This window comes from Budorcas taxicolor, chromosome 6 (genome assembly GCF_023091745.1).
Source record: "Budorcas taxicolor isolate Tak-1 chromosome 6, Takin1.1, whole genome shotgun sequence".
In the NCBI taxonomy this organism is placed as follows: Eukaryota; Metazoa; Chordata; class Mammalia; order Artiodactyla; family Bovidae; genus Budorcas; species Budorcas taxicolor.
Genome location: NC_068915.1, coordinates 34,493,196 through 34,509,679, shown reverse-complemented (window position 1 = coordinate 34,509,679; position 16,484 = coordinate 34,493,196). Strand labels below are relative to the sequence as shown.

The 16,484-nt window shown below is 37.7% G+C and overlaps 1 protein-coding gene across 1 annotated transcript in view; it reads left to right on the top strand.

Annotated features, from left to right (window-relative positions):
- The window catches only part of CCSER1 (coiled-coil serine rich protein 1), a 1,275,856-nt gene that overhangs the window by 435,204 nt on the left and 824,168 nt on the right, over window positions 1-16,484 (top strand). Inside the window, exon 6 of the mRNA XM_052642244.1 lies at window positions 4,902-4,979. Within this exon, the coding sequence (XP_052498204.1) occupies window positions 4,902-4,979 (78 nt within the window). The remainder of the gene's footprint in view (window positions 1-4,901; window positions 4,980-16,484) is intronic.

The window sequence follows — 16,484 nt, the reverse complement described above, 5'->3', positions numbered from 1 at the left end:
CTCACATTAGTATAGAATCTTATATTTAAAATATGGCTTGATTGGAAAAATATTTTAATACTTGTAAAATATTCTGTCATTTTCATGGATTGAAAAGTAACTCTAATTTATGAATCAATGAAAAGTATTTTAGAATTGAATTTTCATTTTTATGTTATTATACAAATGGCTGGCAGATTGCAAATTTTGTACACAAAGGATCGATAGTAAGAAGTGACAGAATCAACTAAGAGTATTTTATTTCTCTGTGTAAAAAGAAAGAATAGTATGTTTCTCAAAGCTATTACAATGAATTCATATTTGTATTTTGCAATAGTAGATAGAATAGTAGAATCTAAGAGAAGATGTAATGTTCAAGTTTCAACATTTTTTTTCTGATTTAGTAAGTATTAATGCTGTCCCTTATTCTTTACTTTCACAGTTTCTTTGATGGCAATATATTGTGTGCCAAAGCCCTTAAATGTATACTTTGGCCCTGGATAGTTGAGCAGTGACAGTTGAGTGTGATTACATTTATAATCAAACATTTTAAGCATTATTTATAATAATGGATAGACTTCCCAGATGGCACAGTAGTAAAGAATCCACCTGCCAGTACAGCATACACAAGGATGCAGGTTCGATCCCTGGGTTAGGAAGATTCACTGGAGTAGGAAATGGCAACTCACTCCAGTATTCTTGCCTGAAAAATTCCATGGACAGAGGAGCTTGGTGGGCTACAGTCCATGGGGTGACAAAGAGTAGGACATGACCAAGTGACTAAGTACACCTGCACGTAAAAATGCATATGAATACAATGGCATTTTTCCAAATTATGACCTAAAATTTTGCCTGGAAAAAATGTTATTAACAAAAGTAATTCCTTTCTTGCTCATTATTTATTGGGAAAAGACTGCCTATTGTGATTTAAAAATTCTATTCACTTTCTCATTTTTAAAAAATTAAGCATAACTTTGTATACTTTTTTTTTTCCCCAACAGTAACTTTTAGTAATTCTGACATCAGTGATGATAGAGTAGGTACTAGATTGGTAGTCAAGAGTTATTACCAGGATATATCAAAACTGAGGATTTAAAACACCAAATGTAACTTGAGAGTACTTTATTAATTTGTACTTAGATATAGAGTTGCATTGGTATTGCTGTCATTGAATGAAAGGGTAAATTAATTAAAGTATGAGGTATGGTTAAGAGATATCTGAGGGATTTACTACAGTATTTTATCTAAAGGATGAATAGATTGGAATGCCACCTATATTACAGATCACTGAAACACAAATGGGAAAGCAAACTGAAATTGAAGATATTTTTATCTTATTTTTTGCTGTGTGTTTCTCAACTTGATAATTAAATGCAGTTTATCAGATGCTGTCATATAAGATTGATGTGCTTTTAAAACACATTTTCCTCAAGATTTCCTAAGAGCAATAGAATTAAAGTATCACACTATAAGATGAATTTGAAAGTTAAAGCAAAAACAAAGTTTTCTCTAAGAATGACATGCAAATAATCAAGGTTACATGATGCATATTTTAGACTCTGCTTTCCATAATACTTAGAATGACACATTTATTTCTGGGAAGTTGTGGGAGACCTTAACCCTAAAAGAAGTTAAACATGAAGCTTTATTGTCAGCTCATCTTCTTACAGAAGTTAAATAACCTTCATCTGATCCAGGCTTTCAGATTTTCATAGCCAAATGTCATCTCTGTCTCCTGAATACCTGATTTTTAAAGACATAATACTTACTTATGATATGCAAAATATCAGTACTTTTAGGAAAATATCCGCTAATTCAACAATATATGAACTGTGTTCTATCACTTGCTTAATTTGTCATGAAAAAGCTAGTGATAGAGAAACAGCTCGAATTTTTTTTTTCTGTTTCTGAAAAAAATGTTTCACTCGTTTCTTATGTTAGAATTCTGCAGTAAGTTCATTACCAAGAAAGCTCTTTGTTTCTCCATTACATCATATGATCAAATAGTGGAAGTCATCAGTCCAGAATATTTCCTGATTTTGTGCTAATAAATGGCCAAGAAGCTCTGAATATATTTAGAAATTAGTAACTAACTCACCTCAGTTCTCTGGTGCATGTATTTTCCAGTTTCCTTTAGTAGATTATTGTTCAGTTTTTATCTAATTTCCTCCTTTAGACACTGTAACTCAATGTTCAGGCTTATGTCAATTTCTAAAGAAACTACATGTTATGTAAAAAAATATATACACTGAGTATCTTGGTTCTTATCTTTATAGGTCATAGCCCTTTTTTTTTTTCTGGACTTGATAGTCAGAAGTAACCCTACTTTAATGAATATTTAAAGTGTTTCAGTTTATTGTATAACTGAATCAAATGAATTGAAAATGATCTTTGAATAAAAAGAGCATCCACAGCATCTATTCTTTGGGTGTGTTCTTTTCTTGGAATTTGTCAGCCAAACTTGTCTACTTGTTCCCTTATCTCAAGGTTAATCATGTTTTGTTTTAATCTATACTGTAAGTTTCTTTATTTGTGTTCATCTGTATTTGGAAATGGAGCTAAAAAAATGTAGGTGTGGATTTTTTCCCCAATGTTTTGTTTGCTTATCTACTTAAATGAAATAATTCCTCTGAGAGAATGAGTTAAAAGCATAGTAAAATAACTTCTATTGCTACCTGTTATCAGTATCTTTTTATTGCTTTTAGGAAAATTGATGACAAGCCTCTAATCCAGAACTTTTAATTGACTGCATTTTTTTAAAGGACTAAAAGAATAGCATTAGCAACATTCCAATAATTCTCTTATATTTGTGTAAATCTTGTCCTTAAAGTTTTGTTTAGTTGAATATAAGAAAGTTTGTCAAGAGCTATGGATATGGGAATTTTAAATATTTCATATTTTTTCATTTTATAGTTGTAAATTAATGGCAGATGTGCTTTTCATGATAAATTAAAAACTGGATATGATGATTTAAATCTCCATAAAAGGAAAATAGAATGACACCTATTTGAAAATCAGCCTGAGAAGTGTTGAAATAGCACTATAGTGAATGATTAAAGGTACAGGTTAATAATCAAAAAATGTAAGAATATAAGTTAAGTGCAACACTGAGAAAGGCAATGCTAAAGAATGCTCAAACTACCGCAAAGTTGCACTCATCTCACATGCTAGTAAAGTAATGCTGAAAATTCTCCAAGCCAGGCTTCAGCAATATGTCAACCATGAAATTCCAGATGTTCAAGCTGGTTTTAGAAAAGGCAGAGGAACCAGAGATCAAATTGCCAGCATCCGCTGGATCATCAAAAAAGCAAGAGAGTTCCAGAAAAACATCTATTTCTGCTTTATTGACTATGCCAAAGCCTTTGACTGTGTGGATCACAATAAACTGTGGAAAATTCTGAGAGAGATGGGAATACCAGACCACCTGACCTGCCTCTTGAGAAACCTGTATGCAGGCCAGGAAGCAACAGTTAGAACTGGACATGGAACAACAGACTGGTTCCAAATAGGAAAAGGAGTACATCAAGGCTATATATTGTCACCCCGCTTATTTAACTTACAAGCAGAGTACCTCATGTGAATATGCCAGGCTGGAAGAAGCACAAGCTGGAATCAAGATTGCCTGGAGAAATATCAATAAGCTCAGATATGCAGATGACACCACCCTTATGGCAGAAAGTGAAGAGGAGCTAAAAAGCCTCTTGATGAAAGTGAAAGAGGAGAGTGAAAAAGTTGTCTTAAAGCTCAACATTCAGAAAATGAAGATCATGGCATCTCGTCCCATCATTTCATGGGAAGTAGATGGGGAAACAGTGGAAACAGTGTCAGACTTTGTTTTTTGGGCTCCAAAATCACTGCAAATGATGACTGCAGCCATGAAATTAAAAGACACTTACTCTTTGGAAGAAAAGTTATGACCAACCTAGATAGCATATTCAAAAGACGAGACATTACTTTGCCGACTAAGGTCCATCTAGTCAAGGCTATGGTTTTTCCAGTAGTCATGTATGGATGTGAGAGTTGGACTGTGAAGAAAGATGAGCACTGAAGAATTGATTCTTTTGAACTGTGATGTTGGAGAAGACTCTTGAGAGTCCCTTGGACTGCAAGGAGATCCAACCAGTCCATTCTGAAGGAGATCAGCCCTGGGATTTCCTTGGAAGGAATGATGCTAAAGCTGAAACTCCAGTACTTTGGCCACCTCATGTGAAGAGTTGACTCATTGGAAAAGACTCTGATGCTGGGAGGGATTGGGGGCAGGAGAAGGGGACGACAGAGGATGAGATGGCTGGATGGCATCACTGACTCAATGGACGTGAATCTGAGTGAACTCCAGGAGTTGGTGATGGACAGGGAAGCCTGGCGTGTTGCGATTCATGGGGTCGCAAAGAGTCGGACACGACTGAGCGACTGAACTGAACTGAACTGAACACTGGATACCATCCTAACATAAAAGATGATTTTCATATTTAATAAAATGAACCTGAAATGCAAATTGAAAAATGATCATTTGATTAATTTCTTAGATAACTATTTCTAAACTAAAAACGTTTCATTTTACAATAATTTTTTGAAATTTTCTACAGCCAATTTGAGTTTACTAGCTGAGGTGCTTCCTTGGTGGCTCTGATGGTAAAAATTCATCTGCAATGCGGGAAACCTGGTTTCAATCCCTGCGTTGGGAAGATCCCCTGGAAGAGGGCATGACAACCCACTGCAGTATTCTTGCCTGGAGAACCCCATGGACAGAGGAGCCTGGTGGGCTATAGTCCAGGGGGACACAGAGTCATACATGACTGAAAAACTAAGCACATTTTTACTTATTTGTTTTTTATTTTAATAAGAAGAGTTAGATTCTAAATTAGGAATAATAAAAATGGCTATAAAAATACCTCTTTAATTTAATTTTGTTTTTCTTATAGAGTGCAGATATGAGCCCAGCAAGTAGCACCACTTCACTTCCAGTTAGTCCTCTTGCTGAAGAGCCTTTGCCTTTCAAGGTAAAAATAAATTTTAAAATGTTTTAAAAATTGTTCACAGTATTTTTAGGATCTTCAAAATGTATTTATTTTGCCATGTAAAATAGGTAGTTCAGGCATAGATAGTGAGGTTAACTGCTTTAACTTGTTAAGGATATTGTTTCAGATGTTAAAATTTTGTTGTTTTGTCTGTTGTCATTCTAGTTGCTAAATAAAGGTAAATATTTTGAATAGAAATTGATGTTTTATATAGCACTTTGTCTTGAATGTAAGAGACAATGATTTCATTATAATAGTTTGATGTCATGAATTGTAGGTTTCAAATCTTTTATTTATATTAAGCAATAAGTTTGGAATGAACTATTCAGCATTCATCCAGTGGTTAAACTTTCATTAGCTGGTTAAATTTTCATTGATGACTTAGGTCATAATTAATTTATTGTGTATTCTTTAAAAACTAAGGGTCAAATCAAAAATTAAAATATAGAATCATTCCTCTAAACACGGTATTTAAAAAATAATACTAAATATGGTTAGAGAATTCTTCAGTTTGGGAGTCTATATACATTAAAAATATAAAGTCATCTTCTTGTTTTGCTATTTAAGATTGTTTCTCTTTAAGCCAAAACTTGTAAATCAGCTATTTTAGATGTGTACTATAGATGTTTAAATTTCTTTAGGATTATTGTAAATGTACTCCTTAAGATCACGGGAAATTTAAAAAAAAAAACTTGAAAAGTTGGGATGATACTATTACTTAGGTGCAGTTGTTTTAGTTTGGTTTAAAGACAAGTCAAGATACTTTTGACAATTTATTATAATGATTTGTATTTTATCATTAACTTCTCATTGTTTTTCATATGAAGACGGAATCTTATTTGACTTAATATTGCTCACACCTCATACAGTGACTGACATGGATTTCCAAATATAGTACTCAATATCTGCTGTTTTGTCAAAGTGAAATTAATAGGTTAAAAATTCCATTATAAGTCTTTGGTTTTCTAATTATAAATGCTTTGTTGTTTGATGGTAGATAATATAATTGTTAAAAGCTCATTTTATATCAGAAAATTGTTAAATAATGAATCATTTTCTGATTGTATCACTTATTGACAATTATTTTATCATTTTACAACAAAAGGAGAAAATACTACTATGTTTCAAAGTTTATTATTCCTTAATGTTTTGTCTTATGGTTATGGGACAAAATTTACAGAAGAATCATATTTTTAGCAAGTTTTTAATTGAATTCTCAAAGTGTCACTAGAAACCATTTTCTCTTTTTAATATATTGATAATGACTGCCCTCCTTGAAAATTAATCTATTTTTAATAGAAGTAAAAGGAGAGGTCAGCTATATTCCAAAATTTGCTGACATAAAGCTAATATAAATATAATTATTTTAGTTAGTTTCACTGACTGGTTCTAAGAGATCAATATTTTCCTCATGTTAATGTGTATAAGTGGTTTTATATGCAATTAAAGTTTCAAAGTGCTTGTGATATATAATACTGGCTTTTGGTAACCAATATAATTACAGTACTACTTAATTCACTTCTTCCGTGAAAGGAATATTATTTATATTTTTAAAAGAATTTTATCAGACTGAAAAACATTCTACTAGTATTTAAAAAATATTCAAAATTAAGGTTTCAAAGTATAAAACTCCTACACTTGCTTTTTAAAATTTTTATCTTATAAATTGTTGTCATATAAATGAATAATAGAATCCTTATGTATCCTTATTTAAACACAAAATATACAGAAATTATTTTGAGATATACTTTAGTAGCCTAGTATTTTTTAATGGCAAACAAAATTTGTTGAAAACTAAAAACACATGATATTGAACTTTTCTGACAACTGTACTCCAAACAATTCTGCTATTGTATTTAATTTGTGTTAAAAACTTTAAACTTTTGATATTTGATCAACATGGTAACTTAAAAAAAAAGATTATTATACTCCCAAGAATAAAATGATACTAATCATCTTTAATCTTTTAGTTTTCTAAGACAGTGATTTTTATCAACCAACTCTATAACCATCTGCCTTGGCTTTTGAAACCCTTGGTGGCTGGTTGAGAGACTGAAATTATACCTTATCTCCAGGGATCTTCCTGACCTAGGGTTCGAAGGCAGGTCTCCTGCATTCCCTGTATTGCGGGTAGATTCTCTACCATCTGAGCCACCAAAGAAGTCCCAGTTTATCTCTTAAGAAGTTCAGTTCAGTTGCCCAGTTGTGTCCGACTCTGCGACCTCATGAACCGCAGCACACCAGGCCTCCCTGTCCATCACCAACTCGCAGAGTTCACTCAGACTCACGTCCATCGAGTCAGTGATGCCATCCAGCCGTCTCATCCTCTGTTGTCCCCTTCTCCTCCTGCCCCCAATCCCTCCCAGCATCCGAGTCTTTTCCAATGAGTCAACTCTTCACATGAGGTGGCCAAAGTACTGGAGTTTCAGCTTTAACATCAGTCCTTCCAAAGAAATCCCAGGGCTGATCTCCTTCAGAATGGACTGGTTGGATCTCCTTGCAGTCCAAGGGACTCTCAAGAGTCTTCTCCAACACCACAGTTCAAAAGCATCAATTCTTCGGCGCTCAGCTCTCTTCACAGTCCAAGTCTCACATCCACACATGACTACTGGAAAAACCATAGCCTTGACTAGACAGATCTTTGTTGGCAAAGTGTCTCGTCTTTTGAATATGCTATCTAGGTTGGTCATAACTTTTCTTCCAAGGAGTAAGCGTCTTTTGATTTCATGGCTGCAGTCACCATCTGCAGTGATTTTGGAGCCCCCCAAAATAAAATCTGACACTGTTTCCACTGTTTCCCCATCTATTTCCCATGAAGTGATGGGACCAGATGCCATGGTCTTCGTTTTCTGAATGTTGAGCTTTAAGCCAGCCTTTTCACTCTCATCTTTTGCTTTCATCAAGAGGCTTTTTAGCTCCTCTTCACTTTCTGCCATAAGGGTGGTGTCATCTGCATATCTGAGCTTGTTGATATTTCTCCAGGCAATCTTGATTCCAGCTTGAGCTTCTTCCAGCCTGGCATATTCACATGAGGTACTCTGCTTATAAGTTAAATAAGCGGGGTGACAATATATAGCCTTGATGTACTCCTTTTCCTATTTGGAACCAGTCTGTTGTTCCATGTCCAGTTCTAACTGTTGCTTCCTGGCCTGCATACAGGTTTCTCAAGAGGCAGGTCAGGTGGTCTGGTATTCCCATCTCTCTCAGAATTTTCCACAGTTTATTGTGATCCACACAGTCAAAGGCTTTGGCATAGTCAATAAAGCAGAAATAGATGTTTTTCTGGAACTCTCTTGCTTTTTTGATGATCCAGCGGATGCTGGCAATTTGATCTCTGGTTCCTCTGCCTTTTCTAAAACCAGCTTGAACATCTGGAATTTCATGGTTGACATATTGCTGAAGCCTGGCTTGGAGAATTTTGAGCATTACTTTACTAGCATGTGAGATGAGTGCAATTGTCCAGGCGTTTGATCATTCTTTGACATTGGTTTTCTTTGGGATTGGAGGGAAAACTGAGCTTTTCCAGTCCTGAAGCCACTGCTTAGTTTTCCAAATTTGCTGGCATATGGGGTGCAGCACTTTCACAGAATCATCTTTCAGGATTTGAAATAGCTCTACTGGAATTCCATCACCTCCACTAGCTTTGTTCATAGTGATTCTTTCTAAGGCCCACTTGACTTCACATTCCAGGATGTCTTGCTCTAGGTGAGTGATCACACCATTGTGATTATCTTGGTCTTGAAGATCTTTGTTGTACAGTTCTTCTGTGTATTCTTGCCACCTCTTCTTAATATCTTCTGCTTCTGTTAGGTCCATACCATTTCTGTCCTTTATCGAGCCCATCTTTGCATGAAATGTTCCCTTGGTATCTCTAATTTTCTTGAAGAGATCTCTAGTCTTTGCCATTCTGTTGTTTTCCTCTATTTCTTTGCATTGATCGCTGAAGAAGGCTGTCTTATCTCTTCTTGCTATTCTTTGGAACTCTGCATTCAGATGCTTATATCTTTCCTTTTCGCCTCTGCCCTTTGCTTCTCTTCTTTTCTCAGCTATTTGTAAGGCCTTCCCAAACAGCCATTTTGCTTTTTGGCATTTCTTTTCCATGGGGATGGTCTTGATCCCTGTCTCCTGTACGATGTCACGAACCTCTGTCCATAGTTTATCAGACACTCTATCTATCAGATCTAGGCCCTTAAATCTATTTCTCACTTCCACTGTATAATCATAAGGGATTTGATTTAGGTCATACCTGAATGGTCTAGCAGTTTTCCCTACTTTTTTCAATTTAAGTCTGAATTTAGCAATAAGGAGTTCATGACCTGAGCCACAGTCAGCTCCTGGTCTTGTTTTTGTTGACTGTATAGAGCTTCTCCATCTTTGGCTGCAAAGAATATAATCAATCTGACTTCTGTGTTGACCATCTGGTGATGTCCATGTGTAGAGTAATTAGGTTAATAAAAGAAAGCATTCCATCTCTTTTCTTGGTCTATTTTGGAAGCACTCATATAACAGTTGGAGGAAGATATCCTGTTTGAGCTCAAGTGTTTATCAGGGTAAATGCTTTCCTTTGAATACTATCTTTAGAATGACATTCAGATTAAATGTTTTTTAACCCTACCATATGACATAATGGCAAATGATATGTTACATATTTTACAAATCCCTAATAATTGCTTTCCCGTTAATATCTTTACCTGTGTTACTGAGTTCAATGTCAGATGAGAAGTTGGCTATCAATAGGAAGGTACCACAGTAAGATCTACTAGATTAAAGGTGGTAGAAAACTGGTAGCATCCTGGTGACTTTCCCAAGGACTCAGGAGAGGTAAATTATCTCCTTTGGAGATACAGGAATCAAAGATGACACTAAATTTTGTTTGGGATCAGATGCTTCTTTCCCATAATAAAACTGTATTTTTCAACACTCATTAGTGTTATAGTACATGCTTCAATTTAATTTTCAAAGAAAAACAGATCTGCTCTGAAAAATAGTAGAAGCTCTCATATACTTACTTATGACTCTCTTCCCCATACAGAACAATTCACCTCATGCTAAATTTCTTGTGCTTACTATTTAAAACCCATTGCTATGGTGTTTTGTTTGGCTCAGTCTTTCAGAAATTAGGAAAGTTTTTGCAAACATTCATCTATCTTCTCTTCATCACTTGCAATATCTGTGCACTCTTTGCCTTTTTTTCCCCCCAGATAGAACTGATTGATCAAAGATAAGTAAGGTTTCTCCAGGTCGACAAGGCACATGGATACCAGTTCACCACAGTCAACATTCCCTATTCACATCTGGCCATGACAGAATTTGAGTGAGTCCCTTTATAGAAAAAGATGTATATATAATTCACAAGCTTCCATATATACCACAAGTAACAACTCACAGATTTCCCAGTTTCCAGAGTCTAGGTTTTTATAATTGTGCAGACTGCTCTTACAGACGTACATTTGGAAACAAAGGACAAACGTGAAACCTCATTGTTAATTGTGTTAGAACACGCATATGTGGTGAGACACATGCCATTATAGTGCTGTGGAGAGGCCACGGGATAATTGATTTCACGTGGGTGGGGATACTGTTTTATCAAATAGCCATAATGGAATCCTAATAGTGCGAGATAATTACGTGGGGCTTGATATGAGGAAAAAGGGAGTAGACTGCTTATCTGTTCATTAAAAGTTTTATGCTTTTGTGCAGAATAGCCAGGCTGACGTTGTTAACTGTAATGTACCCATTCCATCCTATCCTGCCTGTTTCCTCTACCATTCTCCCTGATTTCTCTGATCTGCCTCCTCTCTTCCTATGTTGGCCTCAGTCAGAGACACCACACCCAAAATGCCTTGAGGTCAGCAAATATTGCTATTCTTTAATAGGATGACAGTGTTGACTTACTTGTATATACACAGTTATTAACAGCCTCAATACAATAACTGTGCTTCTCTGTTGGTGAGATTCTTCAGGCAAGCATACCAGATTGAGTTGCCATTTCCTACTTCAAGGGATCTTCCCAATCCAGGAACTGAACCACATCTTTTTTGTCTCCTGCATTGGCAAGCAGTTTCCTTATCACTGTGCCACCTGGTGACCCCTCCATTAATAATACACTTGATCATGAGCCAGGCAGGTTCTTGCCAGTCACTTTCATCACATTTTTGTTGTTGTTCTCACAGATTTTACTTATTTGTTTATTTGTTTATGGCTGTGCTAGGTCTTCATTTGGAGAAGGCAGTGGCACCCCACTCCAGTACTCTTGCCTGGAAAACCCCATGGATGGAGGAGCCTGGTAGGCTGCAGTCCATGGGGTCGCTAAGAGTCGGACACAACTGAGCGACTTCACTTTCACTTTTCACTTTTATGCATTGGAGAAGGAAATGGCAACCCACTCCAGCATTCTTGCCTGGAGAATCCCAGGGATGGGGGAGCCTGGTGGGCTGCCGTCTATGGGGTCACACAGAGTCGGACACGACTGAAGCGACTTAGCAGCAGTAGCAGCAGCAGGTCTTCATTGCTGCATGCAGACTTTCTCTCATTGCAGTATATGGCCTTCTCATTGCAGTGGCTTCTCTTGTTTCAGAACACAGGCTCTAGGGCCTGTGAGCTTCAGTAGCTGTGACACATGGGCCTACGAGTTACAGCTCCCAGTCTCTACAGAGTGTGGGCTCCGTGGTTGTGATGCATGGACTCAGCTACCCAGCGGCATGTGGAATCTTCTTGGACCAGGATCAAACCTGCACCCCCTCCTTTGACAGGTAGACTCTGAAGCACTGGATCACAAGGGAGTTCCATCACATATTTTTAAATTTATTTCTTCTTCAATAAGGCCTGCTATCTACATTCTAATGCCTTTTACTCCAGAAACCATCTCCTTGATTAGATAAATTAGAAACAGGTATTATTATCTTCCCTTATCCTCTCATCTTTATCCTATAGTCAACAGGAAAGGAACACATTCAACTCACCTTCTCATTAGATGTTGTTTCAAAAGTATGCCAAGAATATCCTCCATGCACTAGTGTCAAAGTCTGAAAACAGGAATAAACCATTGCTTTCTTGGCCCATTGACTGCTGCTTCTCTGTGACACTGCGTTCCTGGCATATGTAAAGTGGTTGGGTATCCAGTGCCTAGAATCAACAGTGGAACCAGCCTCCTTGAAGTCTAACCATCATTCCTGGTAGCTGACACAGAATGGAACTGAGGTTTTACATGTCTAATGGAACTGAGGTTTTACATGTTGTTTGCCTCATCTAAACAACAAACAAAACAAAAATACAAACTCAATCATCAGCAAACAGGATTAGCACCTCACTCAGCCTTGCTCATCAGAGGAAAAAACAAACAAAAACTCAGCACAAATCTCACTCCATAGGAAGCTTACACAAACCACTGGACCAAACTTAGGAGAGCAGAAAACAAAAAGAAGAAAGAATTCAACCATGAAGGCTGAGAATATGAGACCTCAAACACAATAAATTTAAAAACAAAATAACGAAAAGGCAGAGAAGTACTACACAAATGAAGGAACAAACTAGAAACACAGAAGTCCAAATAAGTGAAGAAGAAATAGGCAAAATACCTGAAAGAATTCAGAATAATGTTAATAAAGATGGTCAAAAACCTTGAAAACAGAGAAAATGCAAGAATCAATTAACAAAGACCTAGAAGAATTAAGGAATAAATATGCACAAACAGCACAATTTCATGAACAGGATGAAAAGGTAAAAAGATAGGACACTGAAAGATGAACTCCCCAGGTAGGTAGGTACCCAATATGCTACTGGAGATCAGTGGAGAAATAACTCCAGAGAGAATGAAGACAGGGAGCCTAAGCAGAAGCAACACCCAGTTGTGGGTATGACTGGTGATGGAAGTAAAGTCCGATGCTGTAAAGAGCAATATTCCACAGGAACCTGGAATGTTAGGTTCATGAATCAAGGCAAATTGGAAGTGGTCAAACAGGAGATGGCAAGAGTGAATGTCAACATTCTAGGAATCAGCGAACTAAAATGGACTGGAATGGGTGAATTTAAGTCATATGATCAGTATATCTATTATTGTGGGCAAAAATCCCTTAGGAGAAATGGAGTAGCCATCATAGTCAACAAAAGAGTCAGAAATGCAGTACTTGGATGCAATCTCAAAAACAACAAAATGATCTCTGTTTGTTTCCAAGGCAAACCATTCAATATCACAGTAATCCAACTCTATGCCTCGACCAGTAATGCTGAAGAAGCTGAAATTGAACAGTTCTGTGAAGACCTACAAGGCCTTCTTGAACTAACACTCAGAAAAGATATCCTTTTCATCATAGGGGACTGGAATGCAAATGTAGGAAGTAAACAGATACCTGGATTAACAAGCAAATTTGGCCTTGGAGTACAGAATGAAGCAGGGCAAAGTCTAACAGAGTTTTACCAAGAGAATGCACTGGTCAAAGCAAACATCCTCTTCCAAAACCACAAGAGAAGACTCTACACATGGATATCACCAGATGGTCAATACAAAATCAGATTGATTATATTCTTTGCAGCTAAAGATGGAGAAGTTCTGTACAGTCAGCAAAAACAACCAGGAGCTGACTGTGGCTCAGATCATGAACTCCTTATTGCCAAGTTCAGACTTAAATTGAAGAAAGTAGGGAAAACCACTAGAAGATACAGGTATGACTTGAATCAAATGCCTTACAACTATACAGTGGAAGTGACAAACAGATTCAAGCAATTAGATCTGATAGACAGTGTGCTTGAAGAACTATGGACAGGTGTTCGTGACATTGTACGGGAGGCAGTGATCAAGAGCATACCCAAGAAAAAGAATTGCAAAAAGGCAAAATGGTTGTCTGAGGAGGCCTTACAAATAGCTGAGAAAAGAAGAGAAGCTAAAGACAAAGGAGAAAAGAAAAGATATACCCATTTGAATGCAGAGTTCCAAAGAATAGTAAGGAGAGATAAGAAAGCCTTCCTCAGTGATCAATGCAAAAAAATAGAGGAAAACAATAGAATAGGAAAGTCTAGAGATCTCTTCAAGAAAATTAGAGATAGCAAGGGAATATTTCATGTAAAAATGGGCACAATAAAGGGCAGAAATGCTATGGACCTAACAGAAGCAGAAGATACTAAAAAGAGGTTGCAAGAATACACAGAAGAACTGTACAGAAAAATCTTCATGACCCAGATAATCACGATAGTGTGATCACCAACCTAGAGCCAGACATTCCTGAATGAGAAGTCAAGTAGGCCTTAGAAAGTATCACTATGGACAAAGCTAGTAGAGGTAATGTAATTAAAGTTGAGCTATTGCAAATCCCAAAAGATAAAGCTGTGAAAGTGCTGCACTCAATATGCCAGCAAATTGGGAAAACTCAGCAGTGGCCACAGGACTGGAAAAGGTCAGTTTTCATTCCAATCCTAAAGAAAGGCAATGGCAAAGACTGCTCAAACTACTGCACAATTGAACTCATCTCACACACTAGGAAAGTGATGCTCAAAATTCTCCAAGCCAGATTTCAACAGTACATGAACCGTGAATGTCCTGATTTTCAAGCTTGATTTAGAAAAAGTAGAGGAACCAGAGAACAAAATGCCAACATTCATTGGATCATGAAAAAAAGCAAGAGAGTTCCAAATAAATATTTACTTCTGCTTTATTGACTGGGCCAAAGCCTTTGACTGTGTAGATGACAACTGTGGAAAATTGTTCAAGAGATGGGAATATCAGGCCACCTGACATGCTTGTTGAGAAATCTGTATGGTCAGTAAGCAACAGTTAAGTACATCAAGGCGGTATATTGTCACCCTGGGTTCCGGTCCTGGCTCCACCACTTACTAGTGTGTGACCTTGGAGAAGGGATCTAAAATTCTGAGACACAGTTTCTATAGCTATAAAATACTTTGGCCACCTGATGTGAAGAGCTGATTCGTTTGAAAAGACCCTGATGCTGGGAAAAGATTGAGGGCAGGAGAGAAGAAGGGGACAACAGAGGATGAGATGGTTGGATTGCATCACTGACTCTATGGACATGGGTTTGGTTGGACTCTGGGAGTTGGTGATGGACTGGGAGGCCTGGCGTGCTGTGGTTCATGGGGTCACAAAGAGTCGAACACGCCTGCGTGACTGAACTGAACTGAACTGTTCATGGCATTTTCAAGGAAAAAATACTGAAGTGGTTTGCCATTCCCTTCTCCAGTGTACAATGTTTTGTCAGAAATCTTCACCATGACCCGTTTGTTTTGGATGGCCGTATATGTCACGGCTCATAGTTTCATTGAGTTAGACAAAGCTATGGTCCATGTGATCAGATTGGATAGTTTTCTGTGATTGTGGTTTTCAGTCTGTGTGCCCTCTGATCAAGATGGATAAGAGGCTTATGGAAGCTTCCTGCTGGGAGAGACTGACTGAGAGGGAAACTGGGTCTTGTTCTGATGGGTGTTGCCATACTCATTAAATCTTTAATCTAATTTTCTGTCTATGGGTTGGGCTGTGTTCCCTCCCTGTTATTTGACCTGGGGCCAAAGTATGGTGGAGGTAGTGAAGATAATGGTGCATCCTTCAAAAGGTCCTATGCAGGTACTACTGTACTCAGTGCCCCAGTCCTGCAGCAGGCTACTGCCAACCCACACCTCCACCGGAGACTCCTGGAAATTCACAGGAAATTCTAGGGCAGTCCCTGGTGGGGTCAGTGCTCCTTTTTCCTGGGTCCTGGTGTGCACAAGCTTCTCTTTGTGCCTCCAAGAGTCTGTTTCCCAGTCCTGTGTGAGTTCTGGGGGCTGTATGGTAGGTTTAATGGTGACCTCCTCCAAGAGGGCTTATGCCATACCCAGGTCTACTGCACACAGAGCCCCTGCCCCTCCACTGCTGACCTGTACCTCCTCAGAAGACACTCAAATACTGTTCTGTCTCAGTCTCTGTGGGGTCTCTGGGTCCTGGTGAACACAAGATATTTCGAGCCCTCTGAGTGTCTCTGGCAAGTATGGGGTTTGATTCTAAAGGTGATTCCCCCCTCCTACCATCTTTCTAGGGCTTCCCCTTTGCCCTTGGGCATGGGGTATCTCCTCAATATTGTTCTAGCACTGTGCAGCCACTGCACCAGTGCCATGGAGCTGCTGTTCCAGCCCTGGAGGGACTAATTACAAGCACTGAAATTGAAACTGTGATCAAAATCTCCCCCAAAACAAAAGCCCAGGACCAGATGGCTTCACAGGAGAATTCTGTCAAATGTTTAGAGAAGAGCTAATGCCTATCCTTCTAAAACTCTTTCAAAAAATTGCAGAGGAAGGAACACTTCTAAACTCATTCTATGGGGCCAACATCACGCTGATACCAAAACCAAAGAGAACACAAAAAAAGAAAACTACAGGCCAATATCACTGATGAACATAGATGAAAAAAAGACCAACAAAATTTTAGCAAACAGAATTCACCAATACATCAAAAAGCTTGTACACCATCATCAAGTTGGATTTCTTCCAGGATTACAGGGATTCTTC